The following is a 21705-nucleotide window of genomic DNA, read 5'->3' on the forward strand; positions in this document are numbered from 1 at the left end:
TATATTCCTTCTGGTGGGACATCTAGGGCATATTTATCGCTCCCCAGACACTCCTGGCCAAAAGATTCTGAACTTACACCCGTACCAGAAGTGGGATCCACATGTACAAAACATTTAGAATAACCACAGTGACTGATGAGGTATATAACTTTTCTTCCATTTTAAAATTTAACTTTGTTTTGTTTGCAGTATAGGCGTATGTGTTCTGAGTTTTATTCATAAAGGTAGATGAACTGTTCTGGCCAGGGAAGCCAGTGCCATGGAACGGCACAGCTATGGCCTTGCTGCTTGTCCACTTCTTGTAGGTTATGTAGCAGTGCCAATCCTATGAGGTCCTTGCACTCACTTTTGTGTAAAGGATTGCAGTTCTGCAATGTAATGCCACTGCACAGAAATGTAAAAGAAGCGTTCTTCCTTTTCTCTTCCTGCCTTGCATACTAATTTAGGTTCATGGCAGAGTTTGACCCTTAGTTGAATACCAGATATTTGTTTGTTTTAAAAGTAGAAAATTGTCCATTTTAAATTTTAATAATTTAAACTTGGCAGCCCCCAGTTCCACCCCACAGTTTGGGAAATACTGATAAGGCATTTTCATACAGATCAGAACCAGTCTATTTATATGATAAACAGTATTTAATATTCCATACAAAGCTCAGTTAAGGAAACATTAAGATTGCTTGGTTAAGCAATCTTAAAGCAGGAAATGCCATAGTTAAAACTGCATGCACGCTTCCAAATTTGCCTTATTGTGAATACGCATTATTCCACAGTCCTTTTTATTGCATTCTACTTTTCAAATAATAGAACGTAACTTCATACAGTTTTGGGATAACCTTAGATACGGATGGCTACCTCTATTTTTTCATTCCTTACTTACACTAATTTCACTGTCCTAGTGAAGTACCTTTATTGACTTTAGTGTGAAATACTGGCCCCATTTAATAGGAGTCTTGCTATTGACTTCAATTCTACCAGAATTTCACCCTTAAACTTCTTGTAATAGTTTGTCTGTCACCATCCATAAACTCTTTACATTTTATTTTTTAACCAGCAGCACAGCCTGTCTTGTGTGTAATTCAAGGAATAAGTCAATTGACTAAGAAATTAACTGTTCATACATACATAGCACAACCTTCTTAAGCTGCTCACTGTTAAAAATGTTGCCAAAAATGCAGGACAAAATGTGTTGTATATGCATAGCAAGAGATGTTAGAAGACTCCTAACTAGGTCAAATCCACACCCATTTTCCATGGAACACTCAAAGGTATTTCTGATTAAGGGGCTTGATCCTACAAGATGCTGAGCACTCTGGCCCTGATGCAGCAAAGCACTTTAACATTCGGTTAGCTTTAAGCAAATGAGTAGTCCTACTGCCTAATTTCAGCAATTTCCAGTTGAATGGGACTGCTCATGCTAAAGTACTGTGCTTTGGATCAGGGCCAGAGTGCTCAGCATATTACTAGATCTTGCCCAAAGAGAAGTATTTCCCTGTCAAATGTGAAAACTTTCAAATCCTTGCTCTTTTGCTGTATGATCTTGGGAAATAAACTTACCATCTTTGTACCTCAGTATATATGTGACACTTCCTGGGGGTACCCAGGGTTGTGAGGCATCTCACTACCACCTGCCATTAGTGTGATGAAGCCTTTTCTGTGCCTGTCAGGGTCAGCTCCCTCACAAGCACTCTCGTCTCAGCCTAGGCAGGCTCTGCGGTCCTCTGCAAGTTCACCATAGGCTCTTCCCCAGGCCCTCTGAGCATCTCTTTAGAGTGTCCAGGCCCCATCCGTTGAATACTCACACAGTTCCCAAAGAAGTAGTATACTGCTGATTACCAGCTTCACCTAAGATCACCACTGCACACAGCAGTTAGGTAAGTTTATACTAAAACCAAGAAGTGTATTTAACAAAATACAGAGATTCAAATGAGAGCAAGTAGAAATATTTGGTAACAACTGGTTACATGTAAAATGAAATTATAACCTGCTTTCTAGAGCCTAGAGTTAACTAACAAGACATTTTCCTATCTAATGAAGTTTAGCTTACCAAAGTCTTTCTCTCAGCATTTAACAGCCAGCTTGGCTGTGACCCTCTCTTCATAAGACAAGTACACTGTCAGCTTGTCCTTTAGGTGACGGATGCAGAATTTTTCTCTTTACCTCCAGTTATAGTTCCAACATTCCTTTGTCTTTGTTCATAAACAGGACACGCCCATTACTTGTTTTTCCTGTGGGGAACCTCCTTGTAGTTTTCACAATTTCCTGATTAGCATTTTGCTTAGTCTGTAAATAGACAACCATTGTGAAGTACACAATACTCAATTTACCTATAGCCAGGCAGATGTCTTCTGCCTGAAAGCAACTTATTAACACTTTCTGGTAACCAGCCCTAATTCACAGGCATTAAGAACATAATTTTCACTATGTATACATAACTTCTTGCATATTATCCGTACATACATTTCTCAGTGATTGTGATGACCAGTATGACACAGGCTTTCAGCAAAAACCTTAAATGCCACTCTTTGGCAAACTATTATGTAGATACCAGATCCAGGGGATCCCAGTAACCCTTATGTGCTCTTGTGCCCTCTTCCAGTTGGCATAAAGAGATTCCTGTTTCATAACATAATAGGTTTGTTATAATATGTTATAATATAATATGTTATAATATAATAACATAATAGGTTTGTTATAATATATATATAGTATGTTGTCAGTTTTTCTTACAGTGTGGTTGGCAGCCTCTTATTCTTATTATTCTTATAGTCAGCCATGCAGAACTCACACAGCTAAAGTCTAATCTGGCTCATGCCTCACTGTTCAGTAAGATCCAATCTCAAGGTCAAAATCAGAGCCTTGAGTTACACCTGTATATCCATATTGAAGACAATGAGATGGCACAAATTTGAATTGGAGGTGGAATTAGGAGTTACTTTTTAGTTAGAACTCTGCTTTAATGTATACTTTAAGTATTTTGAGAATTTAGGAGGAAAAGTACAGTATAAATGCAAAGCATTATTATTATCAGTTTTATTACACTGGAATTGTTTGAGGTTGGCAAAACCTTGAAAATATGGATTAATCAACACCATTCTGGCTACACCAAATATGTTGCCATTAGGTTAAGAGATTTAAAAATCTGTCAACTTTTTTTTAAGGTACTGTCCTTCTTGCAAAAATGATTCGAATGAAGTTGTAAAGGCTGGGGAAAAGCTCAAGCAGAGTAAAAAGAAAGCCAAGATGCCATCTGCCAGTACTGAGAGTCAGCGAGACTGGGGCAAGGTAAAGTGTATTTCAAGAATAAATATAACTCTGTGTGTGTGTGCGTGTGTGTCATATCTGTGACTATACATATAAATTAACTGTGCAAAGTTCAGTACTAAATTACACATCATGCAATCTTCAGTGGAATTGCACAGTGTGTAAACCAATGCTGAATTTTTCCCATCGTCTCCACTCCAAAAGTTAAAACAGTCAATATCCTTTTTTTTAAAGTTGACTTGGGACAAGGATTATAAATAAAAACTAGAATTTACATAAAATTGATTGAAAAAATGTATATAAAATATTTTTATCATAATAGTCAGAGATCCTTATGTCTGCATCAACTTTGAAAAGAAACTTTAAATATAATAAAATTAGTTTCTTCTCTCTGATATGTTGGTAGGGTATGGCTTGTGTTGGTCGCACTAAGGAATGCACTATTGTTCCTTCTAACCACTATGGACCTATACCTGGCGTTCCTGTTGGAACAACCTGGAAATTCAGAGTTCAGGTATGTTGCTTTAGAATTCTCTATTGGGTATAGATTGGTACAAGAATGGTTTTGGTATTGATTGCGGTCATTTTCAGTAGAATAAAGTATGGTGGGCACAATTAAGAGTTCATTCTGGGTTTAGAGCTACTACTAGTTGTAGTCATCAATACTATACTTAAAATGGGGAATAGCACTGGAATTGGTAATACCTCCAAAACTCAAATGAACTTCTGAAGTGCACCCACTGTAATTAGGATTCATTTTCAGTCTTTCATATCAAGATCCTGAATGGAACACTCAGTGTGCTATCGGGTTAGACTTTAGAAAACGTTTAATGGCTTTTTCACAAAGTGGCACAAATCTATCTCAGGTGAGACATAACTGATACCAGTACCTTCAGTTGTTGTTTTCTCTTTTCCCCTGCCTCATCTGACATTGAGAAATACTAAGACTAATCCACATAATTGATTTTTGTTTTTCTAGTTAGGAAAGTGGTCATTTTTTATTTTCAAAACTGGCTAATTCTTTTTCTCCTGCTTTGACTCTACTGATTTGGACAGAAATAATAATAATTATCCAATCCATCTTAATAGAGGATAACTCCTCTTTTGAGGGTGGAGGGGCTGGCTTGGAGAATAAAGACATCTGAAAGCCCCTCCTTCTGGCATGTTTGCTGAACTGACTGTCCTTCCATTATCTCTTCCTCCAAAGAGGAAACCAGATATTTCCTTTTCTAAGTTCAGTGAAGTTTGTTTAGCAAGGGACACTTTTTTTTTACTAATGGAAAACAAGTTTCTCTTGTATTTTTTTAGAGGAATTTTATATTTTGGAATGGTATATGGGTCTTGGGGCAAATTTCCATGGCATCAGAAATTTTCTCTTGTGCTGATCACTTAGGGGCAATGTTCTCGTTTCCTCACCTACTTATTCAGCCACCAGTTTAGCTGCTTCTTACTTAGCTGCAGAACAGATTAAGGACTCTCTTGCTGGTTCAGCAAAGTGGGTTTGACACCTGACACTAGTTTGTCTTCCTTTTAGAATCATCGTTTTGCTTCTAGAACTCGCTAGCTTTGTATTTTTGCTAGAAGGTTGTTTGGAATCACATGGGAGATGGTAACAGAGTACTTGGAAACAGAAGTTATGGTCCTTCCAGAGTCCCTGAAAACCAACAAAAGGATGAACTTGAGTTCCAGCTCCAATTTCCCAGATTGCAGAGATCCGTCAAATTGTCCTCCAAAGTTAAGTCCAGAGCTCTGGTGCTAAAAAAAAATAAAATAAAATAAAAATCAGATAAAAGCAGTTATTCTCCTTGAAGGAATCCCATCGCAACAAAGGGAAGAAAGCGTAAATCTAATAAGAAAATAGCTCCTAAAATTCAGAAACACAAACATTCATCTTAAATGTTGACCTTCTCATAGGATTTGTAAACTATTCAGAACATATTGTCTGTATATGTGTTTTTACAGCGACTGACACAGAGGACCCTAATATAATTGAGGCCTCTGGTGTTACTGTAGTACAAATAATAACGAGGAAGGATCTGTACTCAAAAGGTAGGAAGGGCTCTTTTTTCCTTCAGAAGCCTTCGAGATGATACTGCAGTAGATGATTAACTTCATAGGTTTACTCCTTAATATTTGAGTGTCTAATCTGTTAAATCAATGTCTTCTGCATCATGCAGACACATTCCACTTAGCTGCATGGATTTGAAGAGATATAATAACAAAAAGCTACTTTGTCCAAGAGATAAACATCTCCCTCCGTCAGAGCAACGGTAGACAATTGTTTTGCACCCTTTTCCATGGATTGCCCGAGCAGACGCCATAGCACAGCAAGCATGAAGTCCGTTCAGCTCACCGCAGCAGTTATGACCATTGTAAACACCTCGCGCATTATCATGCAGTTTATGCAGAACCAGCACCTGAAAAACCAGGCAAGGAGGTGACGGAAGCGCAGCGATGAGGACATGAACACAGATTTCTGTTCTGTAAAACTGCGGTCCCCAGCAATTTGGAGATCATGGTGATCCTGGGGCAGGCTCATGCTGTGGAATGCCGATTTTGGGCCTGGGAATCAAGCACAGAGTGGTGGGACCGCATAGTATTGCAGGTTTGGGATGATTCCCAGTGGCTCCAAAACTTTCGCATGCGAAAGAGCACTTTTGTGGACCTTTGTGACTTACTTTCCCCTGCCCTAAAGCGCAAGAATACCAAGATGAGAGCAGCCCTCACAGTTGAGAAGCAAGGGGCGATAGCCCTGTGGAAGCTTGCACCGCGAGACAGCTACCGGTCAGTCAGAATCAATTTGGAGTGGGCAAATCTACTGTGGGGGTTGCTGTGATGCAAGTAGCGAACGCAATCATTGAGCTGCTGTTATCAAAGGTTGTGACTCTGGGAAATGTGCAGGTCATAGTGGATGGCTTTGCTGCAATGGGATTCCCTAACTGGTGGGGCCATAGACGGAACCCATATCCCTATCTTGGCACCGGAGCACCAAGGCAGCGAGTACATAAACTGCAAGGAGTACTTTTCAATGGTGCTGCAAGCACTGGTGGATCACAAGGGACGTTTCACCAACATCAACGTGGGGTGGCCGGGAAAGGTACATGACGCTCACATCTTCAGGAACTCTGGTCTGTTTCAAAAGCTGCAGGAAGGGACTTTATTCCCAGACCAGAAAATAACCGTTGGGGATGTTGAAATGCCTATAGTTATCCTTGGGGACCCAGCCTACCCCTTAATGCTGTGGTTCATGAAGCCATACACAGGCACCCTGGACAGTAGTCAGGAGCTGTTCAACTATAGGCTGAGCAAGTGCAGAACGGTGGTAGAATGTGCATTTCGGTGTTTAAAAGTATGCTGGCGCAGTTTACTGACTCGGTTAGACCTCAGCGAAACCAATATTCCCATTGTTATTACTGCTTGCTGTGCGCTCCACAATATCTGTGAGATTAAGGGGGAGACGTTTATGGCAGTGTGGGAGGTTGAGGCAAATCGCCTGGCTGCTGATTATGCGCAGCCAGACACCAGGGCGGTTAGAAGAGTACAGGAGGGTGCAGTGCACATCAGAGAAGCTTTGAAAACCAGTTTCATGACTGGCCAGGCTACGGTGTGAAAGTTCTGTTTGTTTCTCCTTGGTGGAACCCCCTCCCCTCCCCTCCTTCCCTCCCCCCCTCCAGTTTCACTCTACTTTCCAGTAAGCTAAGCACCCTCCGCTCCCGCCTTCGATCACCACTTGCAGAGGCAATAGAGTAATTGTTGCTTCTTCATTCATGCATTCTTTATTTATTCATCACATAAATAGGGGGATAACTGCCAAGGTAGCCCAGGGGGGTGGTGGAGGAGGGAAGCACCGGGTAGGGTGGTGAAGGAGGGAAGGACAAGGCCACACAGCACTTTAAAACTTACTGAATGCAAGCCTCCTTTTGTTTGGACACTCCTCTGGGGTGGAGTGGCTGAGTCGCCAGAGGCCCCTCACCGCGTTCTTGGGCGTCTGGGTGAGGAGGCTACGGAACTTGGGGAGGAGGGCGGTTGGTTACACAGGGGCTGTAGCGGCAGTCTTTTCTCCTGCTGCCTTTCCTGTAGCTCAACCATACGCTGGAGCATATGAGTTAGATCCCACAGGAGCCCTAGCGTTGCCGCATGCCTTCTCTGATCTGTCTGCTGCCACCTCTCCTCACGTTCATCGGCCACTTTCCTGTACTCTGCTATTGTGTCCCTCCCCACATTCTGCTGAGCTCTGTCAGTCCCGGATGACTGCATGAGCTCAGAGAACATTTCATCGCACGTGCGTTTTTTTGCCTCCTTATCGGAGATAGCCCTTTGGGACGGAAGAGGGAGGCTTGAAACATTTGCAGCTACTGGAGGAAAAAAAGGGACTGAAGTATTTTAAAAGGTACATTTTACAGAAGAATGGCTATACTCTTTCACGGTGAACAACACTATTCACATTACATAGCACATGTGATTTTGGTACAAGGTCGCATTTTGCATCTTCTATTGCGTGCCTGCGGCTTTGGTGTTAGAGATCACACACGCAATGACAGGCAACAGAATTCAGCTTTTAGGCGGCCGTGGTAAACCATAGTCTTTCGGCCTCTGCAACCTTCACAACAGCAGCGCCCTCCTCCCCCATACCAAGCAAAGCACGTTGAGTTGGCCATTTAGTGCTGCGGTTTTCCTGTGAAAGTGCAGCAGCAGAAACCAAACTAACTCCCCCGTCCCATCCAGTTCTCTGGGATGATAACTTTACCCCTCCCTCCACCACGTGGCTGGTATCAGGGAAGATCCCTGCTAGCCAAATGCAAACAGCTCAGCGCCAATGACCCCCCTCGCTGCTGCATGGCTAACTGCAGGGAGGATTTCTTTTCAGGCACAGACAAACAGCCCAGCAGGAACGGGCACCTCTGAATGTCCACTTACTGAAACCACCCTATTTCAGCCAGGTGAGCATGAATGATATCACTCTCCTGAGGGTAATGCAGAGAGATAAAGAACGGATGTTGTTTGAATGCCAGCAAACACCAGGACCGTACGCTGCAATGCTTTGTTCCGCAATGATTCCCGATTACGTGCTACTGGCCTGGCATGGTAAAGTGTCCTACCATAAAGGACGGAATAAGGTTGCCCTCCCCAGAAACCTTTTGCAAGGGCTTTGGGAGTACATCCAGGAGAGCTTTATGGAGATGTCCCTGGAGGATTTCCGCTCCATCCCCAGACACGTTAACAGACTTTTCCAGTCGCTGTACTGGCCACGAATGCCAGGGCAAATTAATCATTAAACACACTTGCTTTTAAACGATGTATAATATTTACAAAGCTACACTCACCAGAGGTCCCTTCTCCGCCTTCAGGGTCTGGGAGCCCGCCTTGGGTGGGTTCAGGGGGAACTGGCTCCAGGTCCAGGGTGAGAAACAGATCCTGGCTGTTGGGGAAACCAGTTTCTCAGCTTCCTTGCTGTGAGCTACCTACAGCCTCTTTCTCATCATCGTCTTCCTCGCCCCAAAACCCACTTCCGTGTTGCCTGCCACTCCTTGGATGGAGTCAAAGCACAGGGTTGGAGTAGTGGTGGCTGCACCCCCTAGAATGGCATGCAGCTCATCATAAAAGCGGCATGTCTGGGGCTCTGAACCGGAGCGGCCGTTTGCCTCTCTGGTTTTTTGGTAGGCTTGCCTGAGCTCCTTAATTTTCACGCGGCACTGCTGCGGGTCCCTGTTATAGCCTTTGTTCTTCATGCCATTGGAGACTTTTTCAAATATTTTGGCATTTTGTCTTTTTGAACGGAGTTCTGCCAGCACGGATTCATCTCCCCATACAGCGGTCAGAACCCGTACCTCCCGTTCGGTCTATGCTGGAGCTCTTTTTCGATTCTGGGACTGCATGGTCTCCTGTGATGATGAGCTCGCCTGGCCAAACAGGAAATGAGATTCAAATGGAAATGAGTAGCTGTACTAACCATGAATGCATCCCAAGTCCTCAGGACTACTTAATCATTAAAAAACACTTGCTTTTATAACGTGTATTATATTTTAAAAGGTACATTCACCAGAGGTCTCTTCTCTGGCTTCGTTGGGTTGGGAGGGATTTCAGTCAGGGTGAGCAAAAGATCCTGGCTGTTGGGGAGAACGGTGTGCTGTGTGCTCTCCTCAAGCTCCTCCTCATCATCATCATCTTCCCCATCCGCAAAATTCTCAGGCATGGCGGAGAGTACCGCATCGTCGGAGTCCACGGACAGGAGTGGGATAGTGGTGGCACCCCCCCCCCTCCCCCCAGAATTGCATGCAGCTCAGCGTAGAAGCGGCATGTCTGGGGCTCTGTCCCAGTGCGTCCGTTTGATTCTTTGGTTTTCTGGTACGCTTGTCTGAGCTCCTTAAGTTTCACGCGGCACTGTGTTGCATCCCTGCTGTAGCCTCTGTCCCTCATGGCCTCGGAGATTTTTTGAAATGTTTTTGCATTTCATCTTTTGGAACGTAGTTCTGATAGCATGGATTCCTCTCCCCATACAGCGATCAGATCCAGTACCTCCCCTTCGGTTCATGCTGGAGCTCTTTTTTGATTCTGGGACTGCATGATCACCTGTGCTGATGAGCTCTGAATGGTGACCTGTGCTGATGAGCTCGCCTGGCCAAACAGGAAATGAGATTCAAAAGTTCCCGGGGCTTTTCCTGTACACGTGGCCAATGCATCCGAGCTCAGAGTGCTGTCCAGAGCGTCACAATGGTGCACTGTGGGATGGCTCTCGGAGGCCAATACCTTCGAATTTCGTCCACACTAACCCTAATTCGAAACGGCGATGTTGATTTTAGTGCTAATCCCCTCTTTCTGGTGGAGTACAGAAATGTGTTTTAAGAACTCTCTTTATGTTGAAAAAAATGGCTTTGTTGTGTGGAGGGCTGCAGAGTTAATTCGATGTAACGCTTCTAAATCTGACATAAACTCGTAGTGTAGACCAGGCCTTACAAAATCACAGTTTGAGCATCTACAGTGTGTAAGAGAGAGCCTATTATCTCGCGTTTCCTTTTAGAAGATATTTATATAATATGCTTTTTATTAGTGAAATATATACCTTTTATGTACAGCCACAAACCTGCAAAAAATTCTAGGCACCAAGAATAGGGATTTATCCTAAATACAAATTATCTACCTTTAATTATTTGCTGTACAGACAAGTGAAGTGTTTTGTAAAAGGAAGAACAAATCCAGGGTAACATAACCTACTTTCTTGGTAGAGTCAAGGATCTTTTGCCCTGATTTTTCACTCCATTGCACTGGTTTTATACTGATGTCAATAGAGTTACACCAGCATAAAACTAATGTAAGAGGGTTAAATCAAGCTCTTATGTCACATTTAGGAACGTGATCTGTTTTACAAATTCTATTTTGAAAAAAGAGAACTTACAGTTGAGAATGTTGTTTCAGTGTTGTGCGCACGGAATTTTCATAGATTACAAGAGAAGAAGGGATCATTTTGATGATCTGATTTGATCTTTGGTATAACACAGGTCACATGACATCCCCAAAATAATTCCAAGAGGATATCATTTAGAAAAACATCCAATCTTGATTTTAAAATTGTTAATGATGGAGAATCCACTACATCCCTTGATAAATTGTTCTTATGATTAATAGCTATCACCATGTCTGAATTTGTCTAGCTTCAATTTCCAGCCACTGGATTGTGTCATATCTTTCTTTGCTATATTGAAGAGCCAGTTATTAAATATTTGTTCCCCATGTAGATACTTATAGACTGGAATCAAGTCAACCCTTAACCTTCTGTTTGTTAAGCTTAACTAGATTGAGCTCGTGGAATCTGTCATTATACATCATGTTTTCTAATCTTCTGATCCTTCTCGTGGTTCTTCTCCGAACCTTCTCCAGTTTATCAACATCCTCCTTGAATTGTGGACACCAGAGCAACATTCTCCCAGTGCCAAAAACAGAGATGTAATATTCTCTCTACTGCTATTCAGGATTCCCCTGTTTATGCATCCCAGAATCACATTAGCTCTGTGTCACACTGGGAGCTCCTGTTCAACTGATTTTTTCCCCCAGGGCCCCCAAATCCTTTTCAGAGTCACTGCTTCCCAGGATAAAGTCCCATCCTGTAAGTATGGCCTGCGTTCTTTGTTCCAAGATGTACATATTTACATTTAGCTGTGTTAAAATACATATTGTTTGCTTGCACCCAGTTTACCAAGCAATTCAGATCTCTCTGACTCAGTCCTTTATCTGCTTCATTATTTACCACTCCCCCAATTTTGTGTCATCTTCAAACATTATCAAGGATGATTTATGTTTTTTTTCTAGGTTATTGATGAAACACACCCACGCAGTGATGATTCCCTATTTACAGTTACATTTTGAGCCCTATCATTTAGCCAATTTTTAATCCATTTAATGTGTGCAATATTAATTTTATATTCTCGTTTTTTAATCAAAATATTGTGCCGTACCAAGTTCAAACACCTTACAGAAATCTAAGTATATTACATCAACCCTATTACCTTTATCAACCAAACCTGTAATCTAATAAAAAAAAATTAATTAAAACTATTTACCATTTACTTATATGTTCTCTGAAAATTCATTCAGTACTCAATGTAACCTGTTAGTTTAGGAAGGATTCAGTGTATTAATCATAATAAAGAGGTTGAATTCCTTTTTAAGGGCAAAAGTCAATCTTAACTATGCATTTGTGACAGTTCCTCTGTGGTAGCAGTGAGGCAGTTGAATTCCAGTCTAGTTCTACAGACCCTTCCTGACTGTGACACTGAGGTGAGCTGTACCATAGGCACAGCCATCTGAGAATGACAAAGTTACATAATTTCTGTTTAGTCTAAAATTACGCTATGGCTCTCCATCTCTGTGTATTTTTCACAAAAATACTTGTTGCATTTGAGTAACCACTTAAAACTTTTGTTAGAAAAAGTGTAATTTCCATTATAGAATGTTCTGTGATATTTGACAGACTTTCAGACTATCAGAGTTCTGCATTTAGGACAGAAGAATCCCATGCACTGCTACAGACTAGGGACCAAATGGCTAGGCAGCAGTTCTGCAGAAAAGGACCTAGGGGTTACAGTGGACGAGAAGCTGGATATGAGTCAACAGTGTGCCCTTGTTGCCATGGAGACTAACGGCATTTTTGGCTGTATAAGTAGAAGCATTGCCAGCAGATCGAGGGACGTGATCATTCCTCTCTATTCGACATTGGTGAGGCCTCATCTGGAGTACTGTGTCCAGATTTGGGCACCACACTACAAGAAGGATGTGGAAAAATTGGGGAGAGTCCAGCGGAGGGCAACAAAAATGATTAGGGGACTGGAACACATGACTTATGAGGAGTGGCTGAGGGAACTGGGATTGTTTAATCTGCAGAAGATAAGAATGAGGGGGGATTTGATAGCTGCTTTCAACTACCTGAAAGGGGGTTCCAAAGAAGATGGATCTAGACTGTTCTCAGTGGTAGCAGATGACAGAACAAGGATTAATGGTCTCAAGTTGCAGTGTGGGAGGTTTAGGTTGGATATTAGGAAAAACTTTTTCATTAGGAGGGTCGTGAAGCACTGGAATGCGTTACCTAGGGAGGTGGTGGAATCTTCTTCCTTTGAGGTTTTTAAGGCTTGACAAAGCCCTGGCTGGGATGATTTAGTTGGGGATTTGTCCTGCTTTGAGCAGGGGGTTGGACTAGATGACCTCCTGAGGTCCCTTCCAACCCTGATATTCTATGATCATCATGTCCTATTCAAAACACACATTTATGAAGAGAATGAAAATAAGTAGTTGAAAGTCCAATTGTATTCTGAAAAGTTGATCTATAAAAATGGAATTGCAGAGTTCTGTGTTTAGTATCTCTCGTTGACTTCCAGATCAAATATTCTCAGGTTATAAATAAAAAAACAACTTTTCTAAGGGTATGTCTATATTATGAAATTAGGTCAATTTTATAGAAGTCGATCTTTAGAAAGCGATTTTGTACAGTCGATTGTGTATGTCCCCACTAAGTGCAGTAGATCGGCGGAGTGCGTTCTTAATACCGTGGCTAGCATCGACTCAAATAACTAACTATGAAATCCAATGGCAAATTGTATGACTTTATTCCTCCACTAGTGGCAAGTCCACACAGAAAATTCTTCTAAAGCTACCAGTTACTTCATTGGCTCCAGTGGTGAAGGACTGTGCTGTGGAGCTAAAAATCCTAACCCTGCTGATAACCCCACATGATTCCACAGGATGAAATTTAAGTTTTTTCAAGCTTTAAGTTTTTAAAAAACATATAAAATAACATTATTTTAATAGTTTATTAGACGTTAAGGTTGAAAAGTCAAATACTCAGAAGTTAGGAAATGCCCATGCAACTGTTGATGTGGTCTGTAGGACCCCTGTTTTGTGCTTCATTTTTGCAGAAGTTGAAAAAGTGTGGAGAATAAGGAAGGGAACTGCAGGAAGAAAAAGAACAATCTCATATTTGAAGGCATTTAGTGCTACTCTGGAAAACTGGATTTTATCCCTGCCTTTGCCACAGAGTTCCTATTGAAAGCTGGGCAAGTCACGTAAACCAAAATTTTCACAAGTGAGCATTGTGTGTTCCTCATTTTCTGGGTACTCAGCCTGAGGTACTCATTTCTGGGGTGAGGTTTGCAAAAGTGCTGTGCACTGACAAAAGCAACTGAGGTCAATGGGAGCAGCGCTCTAAATATACAAAGTGCTAAGTACTCTGCTAGCTCAGACTAATGGCTTCTCAAGTTGTGAAACTAACAGTTGACAATTTTGGCCTTAAAATCTGTGCCTCAGTTCCACATGGGTAAAATGAGGATAATAAAACCACCTCAACACACAGGGTGTTGTGAAGAAAAATTTTATAAATGTTTGTAAAGACCAAGATGATATCAAGAGTACCATAGAAAACCCACAAGGAAATTAATAATTTTTCTTCTAGTGATGGTCCCTATTGTATTCCACTGTGGGTTACATGTGTGCACCATGTGTCCAGAGCGGGAAAATTTGAAAATAATATCCAACCACCTCACTTGTTCCTTCTCACTGCTGCATGATCCAGGTCGGAACCTGTTGCTTCGTCTTCACCACCCGGAGAGTCAACTGCTCAGAGAAGTTAATCTCCTGATCCCTTCTCAAGATATATGTTCCCTCCAGCAGCACCAATGATACCGCCTCTGGAACAGGAATCAGCTTTCTCATGGGGAGACTCTGATCAAGAGGAGTCTTTTGCTTCCTTACCCCTGCTCGGGGTTCTAGGGGTGTGTCTGTGCAGATTTGCTCTTGTGCTTTTTCAGGGAGTTTCTTGAACAGATGGTGTAGTTTCTGCACAGACATACCCCTAGAACCCCGAGCAGGGGTATTCTATCTGCTACCCAAGATCCATAAACCTGGAAATCCTGGGTGCCCCATCATCTCAGGCATTGGCACCCTGACAGCAGGATTGTCTGGCTATGTAGACTCCTTCCTCAGGCCCTACGCTACCAGCACTCCTAGCTGTCTTTGAGACACCACTGACTTCCTGAGGAAACTACAGTCCATCTGTGATATTCCTGAAAACACCATCCTAGCCACTATGGATGTAGAAGCCCTCTACACCAACATTCAACATACAGATGGACTACAAGCCGTCAGAAACAGTATCCCCTATAATGTCACGGCAAACCTGGTGGCTGGACTTTGTCCTCACCCATAACTGTTTCACATTTGGGGAGAATGTATACCTTCAAATCAGCGGCACTGCTATGGGTACCCACATGGCCCCACAGTATGCCAACATTTTTATGGCTGACTTAGAACAACGGTTCCTCAGCTCTCGTCCCCTAATGCCCCTAATCTACATGTGCTACATTGATGACATCATCATCTGGACCCATTGAAAAGAAACCCTTGAGGAATTCCACCATGATTTCAACAATTTCCATCCCACCATCAACCTCAGCCTGGACCAGTCCACACAAGAGATCCACGTCCTGGACACTACAGTGCTAATAAGCGATGGTCACATAAACACCACCCTATACCAGAAACCTACTAACTGCTATACTTACCTACATGCCTCCAGCTTTCATCCAGACCACACCACACAATCCATTGTCTACAGCCAAGCTGTATGATACAACCGCATTTGCTCCAACCCCTCAGACAGAGACAAACACCTACAAGATCTCTATCAAGCGTTCTTACAACTACAATACCCACCTGCTGAAGTGAAGAAACAGATTGACAGAGCCAGAAGAGTACCCAGAAGTCACCTACTACAGGACAGGCCCAACAAAGAAAATAACAGAATGCCACTAGCCATCACCTTCAGCCCCCAACTAAAACCTCTCCAACGCATCATCAAGGATCTACAACGTATCCTGAAGGACGACCCATCACTCTCACAGATCTTGGGAGACAGGCCAGTCCTTGATTATAGACAGCCCCCCAACCTGAAACAAATACTCACCAGCAACCACACGCCATACAACAAAAACACTAACCGAGGAAGCTATCCTTGCAACAAAGCCCGTTGCCAACTGTGTCCACATATCTATTCAGGGGACACCATCATAGGGCCTAATCACATCAGCCACCCTATCAGAGGCTCGTTCACCTGCACATCTACCAATGTGATATATGCCATCATGTGCCATCAATGCCCCTCTGCCATATACATTGGCCAGACCAGACAGTCTCTATGCAAAAGAATAAATGGACACACATCAGACGTCAAGAATTATAACATTCAAAAAGCAGTTGGAGAACACTTCAGTCTCCCTGGTTACTCGATTACAGACCTAAAAGTCACAATATTACAACAAAAAAACTTCAGAAACAGACTCCGAGAGACTGCTGAATTGGAATTAATTTGCAAACTGGATACAATTAACTTAGGCTTGAATAAAGACTGCGAGTGGATGTGTCATTACACAAAGTAAAACTATTTCCCCATGTTTATTTTTCCCCCCTACCGTTCCTCACACGTTTTTGTCAACTGCTAGAATTGGCCCATCTTGATTATCACTACAGAAGGTTTTCCCCTCCCCCCTCCTACTGGTAATAGCTCACCTTAACTGATCACTCTCATTATAGTGTGCATGATAACATCCATTGTTTCATGTTCTCTGTGTGTGTGTGTGTGTGTGTGTATATATATATATCTTCCTACTGTATTTTCCACTGCAAGCCTCCGATGAAGTGGGTTTTAGCCCATGAAAGCTTATGCTTAAATAGATTTGTTAGTCTCTAAGGTGCCACAAGTACTCCTGTTCTTTTTATGGATCCAGACTAAGACGGCTGCTACTCTGAAACGTGCCCCCACGAGGAAGATCCATCGACAGTCATCTAGACCTAGACCCATGGCTCAGCAATTTTTGTATCCAAGGCCCTTCAAACCACCATGCAAAAGGCAAAGGGTTCAAAGGACCCATTTCCCTACGTCTGAGGCAACAGGCTTGGTATCCCAATCTCAACCCCCTGACAATGTGCTATTTTTTAATGGGACCTTGAGGCTGTGAGTCCCTAAGTCCAACATCGGCTGACCTTCACATGCCATTTGGAGGTTGTCTAGCACTGTTTCTCAACACCTAGAGTGCATTAACCACAGACCAGTGGGTGCTGAATGACATCCGCTTTGGCTGTGCGATTGAGTTTGCATCTCTACCTCCTCTTCTTGATTGAGAAGTGATAGAACATGTCCCTCCTCTGTACCAAGAGAGTGACTTTTACTCAACTTATTTCCTTATACCCAAAAAAGAAGGGTTCATGGAGACCAATTCTCAACCTGTGCCACCTCAACCGCTTCATTTGCAAACTGAAGTTTTATATGGTCACACTGGCCTCTTTAATACCATCCCTGGAGAAGGACATGTGATTTACAGTTCTCGATATGAAGAATGCCAATTTCATGTATATATTCATCCCACCCACAGACATTTCCTCAGATTTGTAGTAGGCCCAGACCATTTCAGTACAGATTACTTCCCTTTGGCCTAGCGACCGCCCCCATGGTCTTCACCAAAGTATTTGCTGTACTGGCAGCTCACGTCAGACACCTCGGTCTCATTGTCTTCCCCTACCTTGACAACTGGCTCCTTGTTGCAAAGTCACAATAGGAGGCCCATATGTCAACTCTTAATGATGCTATACCTCCTCTCTTCCCTGAAAAATCTGTTCTGACACCCATGAAGTCCCTGGAGTTCATTGGCGCCATCCTGGATTTGGTCACTGCAAGAGCTTACTTCCCCAAAGGCAGTTTCAGACCATGAACAGCATTATAGCCCAGATCACAAACAGCCCTTGAGTACCAATTAGGACTTGCCTCTCTCTCTCCTGAGGCATTTCGTCTCCAGCACTCAGATCGCTCCTTTCACAAGACTTTACCTTTGTTGCCTCCAAGCATGGCTTGAGTCAGTATACTCTCCAAACTGCCACCCCATGAGCTTCTGCTATCAACTGTCGAAACCCTAACCCTCCATGGGGTAAGAGCTCATTGTAGTGACTATTGCATTGCTTTAGGAGATAGCTGCTTTACAGATATGGAGGAGGGACATGTGCAGCTCTGTTCACACCTTTAGAAGACACTTTGACCTAGTCCAGTGCTCCTCTGCACCTGTCCTTCGCACAGACCTCCCTGTCTGTATTTCAGTATCTACTCTCCTTCCCCTCTTCTTTGGATCTTCTTTTATCTACAGTGGAGAAGGAATTGGAGAGGCAGTTGGTCTGCCCTCCCCTTTATCCCCTGGATCAGAGGCACAAGGTGATCCAGGAAGCATGCATGGAAACAACGGACACTACTTTCAAATTCTCTGGCTCCTGACGCATTTTGCACATATGGAACCCACAGTGGAATAATGATAGGGACCACACATCTTGAAGAACCTGAAGTTACAGGTAAGTAACCTCCTCTTCTGTATTCAGTTCAGAGTTTTGATGATATGTGGTGAATGAAGTATAGGGACCACACATTCAATTTTGAGGATAAAAACAAATATTGAATTTCTATTCAGTGAGCACTATCCATCCTGTGCACTGAAAGAGGAAGATAGCCTCTGAAATAAATAGTACATGATCGTGCAATTAAAGATTGTATTACAGTGCATATGTATAATGGTATTGAATTAAGGTTGTAACTGGCATACTTAATTCTGACATTTGCTACCTTTTCAGTACTTGACTTTTCAGCCTCTGTGTTTTTTTAATGTAGTTTTTAATTTATGAAACAATCAGCAATTAAAAGATGGCTAAAATGCAACGCTTAAATTTCCTTAAGTAAATGGTAAATATTTTCTTGGGTGCGTAATCCACCAAGCCTTCAGGTTTGTGCCCATTTATGGTACAATTTAACAATGATTGTAGTTAGAAAGTTTTTCCTAATATCTAACCTAAATCTCCATTTCTGCAGATTAAGCCCATTACTACTTATCTTAACTCTAGTGAACATGGAGAGCAATCAGTTGTCGTCTTTATAACAGCCCTTAACATATGTAAAAGCTGTTTTCAGGTCCTCCTTCGGTAATCTTTTCTCAAGCATAAACATGCCAATTTTTAGCCTTTCTCATAGGTCAGGTTTTCTAAACCCTATATTTATTTTTTGCTCTCCTCTGGACTCTCTCCAATTTGTCCACATCTTTCCTAAAATATGGTGCCCAGAATTGGATGCAGTATGTGAGCTGAGACCTCCACAGTGCCAAATAGAGTTATAGAATCATAGAACTGGGAGGGACCTCGAGAGGTCATCTAGTCCAGTTCCCTACACTCATATCAGGACTAGGTATTATCTAGATCATCCCTGATAGGTGTTTGTCCAACCTACTCTTAAAAATCCCCAGTGATGGAGATTCCACAACCTCCCTAGGCAATTTATTCCAGTGCTTAACCACTGACAGTTAGGAAGTTTTTCCTAATGTTCAACCTAAAACTCCCTTGCTGTAATTTAAGCCCATTGCTTCTTGTCCTATCCTCAGAGGTTAAGAAGAGCAATTTCTCTCCCTCCTCCTTGTAACAACCTTTTGTGTACTTGAAAACTGTTATCGTGTCCCCTCTCAGTCTTCTCTTCTCCAGGTTAAACAAACCCAGTTTTTTCAGTCTTCCCTCATAGGTCATGTTTTCTAGACCTCTGATCATTTTTGTTGCTCTTCTCTGGACTTTCTCCAATTTGTCCACATCTTTCCTGAAATGTGGCACCCAGAACTGGGCACAATACTCCAGTTGAGGCCTAATCAGTGTGGAGTTGAGCAGAAGAAATACTTCTCATGTCTTGCTTACAATACTCCTGCTAATACATCCCAGAATGATGTTTGCTTTTTTTTTGCTTTTTTTTTTCTGCAACAGCGTTACACTGTTGACTCATATTTAGCTTGTGATCCACTATGACCCCCAGATCCCTTTCCCCAGTACTCCTTCCTAGGCAGTCGTTTCCCATTTTGTATGTGTGCAACTGATTGTTCCTTCCTAAGTGGAGTACTTTGCATTTGTCCTTATTGAATTTAATCCTATTTACTTCAGACCATTTCTCCAGTTTGTCCAGATCCTTTAGAATGTTAATCTTATCCTCCAAGGCACTTACAACCCCTCCCAGCTTGGTATTGTCCGCAGACTTTATAGGTGTACTCTCTATGCCATTATCTAAATCATTGATGAACATATTGAACAGAACTGGACCCAGAACTGATCCCTGCGGGACCCCACTCGTTATGGCCTTCCAGCATGACTGTGAACCACTGATAACTACTCTCTGGGAACGATTTTCCAACCAGTTATGCACCTACCCTATAGTAGCTCTATCTAGATTGTATTTCCATAGTTTTTTTTATGAGAAGGTCATGTGAGACAGTATGAAAATCCTTACTAAAGTCAAGATATACCACATTTACTACTTCCCCCCCTATCCACAAGGCTTGTTACCCTGTCAAAGGAGGCTATCAGGTTGGTTTGACACTATTTGTTCTTGACAGATCCATGCTGACTGTTATTTATCACCATATTATCTTCTAGGTGTTTGGAAATTGCTTAGTTATTTCCTCCATTATCTTTCCGGGTACAGAAGTTAAGCTGACTGGTCTGTAATTCCCTGGGTTGTCTTTATTTCCCTTTTTATAGATGAACACTATATTTGCCCTTTTCCAGTCTTCTGGAATGTCTCCCGTCTTCCATGACTTCTCAAAGATAATTTCTAATGGCTCAGATATCTCCTCAGTCAGCTCCTTGAGTATTCTAGGATTCATTTCATCACGCCGTGGTGATCTGAAGACATCTGACTTGTCTAAGTAATTTTTGACTTGTTCTTTCCCTATTTTAGACTCTGATCCTACCTCATTTTCACTGGCATTCACTATGTTAGATGTCCAATCGCCACCAACCTTCTTGGTGAAAACCGAAACAAAGAATTCATTAAGCACCTCTACCGTTTCCACATTTTCTGTTATTGTCTTTCCCCCCTCATTGAGTAACGGGCCTACTCTGTCCTTGATCTTCCTCTTGCTTCTAATGTATTTGTATAATGTTTTCTTGTTTCCTTTTATGTCTCTAGCTAGTTTGATCTCGTTTTGTGTGTTGGCTTTTCTAATTTTGTCCCTACATAACTGTGTAATTTGTAATTTTGGCTGAGTTTCCACTTTTTGTAGGACTCTTTTTTTGAGTTTTAGATCATTGAAGGTCTCCTGGTTGAGCCAGTGTGGTCTCTTGACATACTTCCTTTCTTTCCTACGCAGTGGGATAGTTTGCTCTTGTGCCTTTAATAATGTCTCTTTGAAAAACTGCCAGTTGTCTTCAATTGAGAAAGATAAATTTATAGAAGCTCCTCTTATTGGGTGTAGCTCGTTTTGTGTCTTAACCTGTCTGCTTTTGTCCCTATGTGCTTGCGTTGTTCTTTTGCACTGACCCTTAGCACTTTGTTCATGTTTCTGTTTTTTATAGGATTCCTTTTTGATTAAAGAGTTCCTCTTGGAGCTACATTGACCTCTTATTATCTTGCCTTTGCATTGGAATAGCTTGCTGTTATGCCTTTATATTGTCTGTTTGTGAATTGCCAGCTCTCTTGAACTCATTTTTCCCTTAGATTTTCTTTATAGGACCTCTCTGATTTTGTTAAAAGTGTGTTTTTTTGAAGTCCATTGTCCTTATTCTGCTGCTCTAGTTCCTTTCTTTCCTTAGAATCATGAAATCTGTCATGATCCCTGTCACCCAAAGTGCCTTCCACCTTAAAATTCACAAGAAATTCTTCTGTGTTGGTCAGAATCAAGTCTACAATGGCTGTCCTCCTGGTTACCTCCTACACTTTCTGAAACAAAAGTTTTTCCTCAATACATTCCAAGAACTTATTGGAAAGTGTGTGTTTTGCTGTGTTACTTTTCCAGCAGATGTCTAGAATTACTGCCAAGGCTTGTGTTTTGGATATTTCTGTTATTTGTTCTAGAAATGCCTCCATCTCCTTTTCCTGATTTGGTGGTCTATAGTAACCCGTTA

General features: G+C 42.1%; 1 protein-coding gene across 4 annotated transcripts in view; it reads left to right on the forward strand.

Moving 5' to 3' along the window:
* Positions 1–21705, forward strand: part of UHRF2 (ubiquitin like with PHD and ring finger domains 2) — a 178420-nt gene that overhangs the window by 116990 nt on the left and 39725 nt on the right. For all 4 annotated transcript variants that reach the window (XM_077817655.1, XM_077817653.1, XM_077817654.1 and 1 more), the window contains 2 exons: positions 3159–3282; positions 3668–3775. In XM_077817655.1, the coding sequence (XP_077673781.1) occupies positions 3159–3282; positions 3668–3775 (232 nt within the window). The remainder of the gene's footprint in view (positions 1–3158; positions 3283–3667; positions 3776–21705) is intronic.

This window comes from Eretmochelys imbricata, chromosome 5 (genome assembly GCF_965152235.1).
Source record: "Eretmochelys imbricata isolate rEreImb1 chromosome 5, rEreImb1.hap1, whole genome shotgun sequence".
In the NCBI taxonomy this organism is placed as follows: Eukaryota; Metazoa; Chordata; order Testudines; family Cheloniidae; genus Eretmochelys; species Eretmochelys imbricata.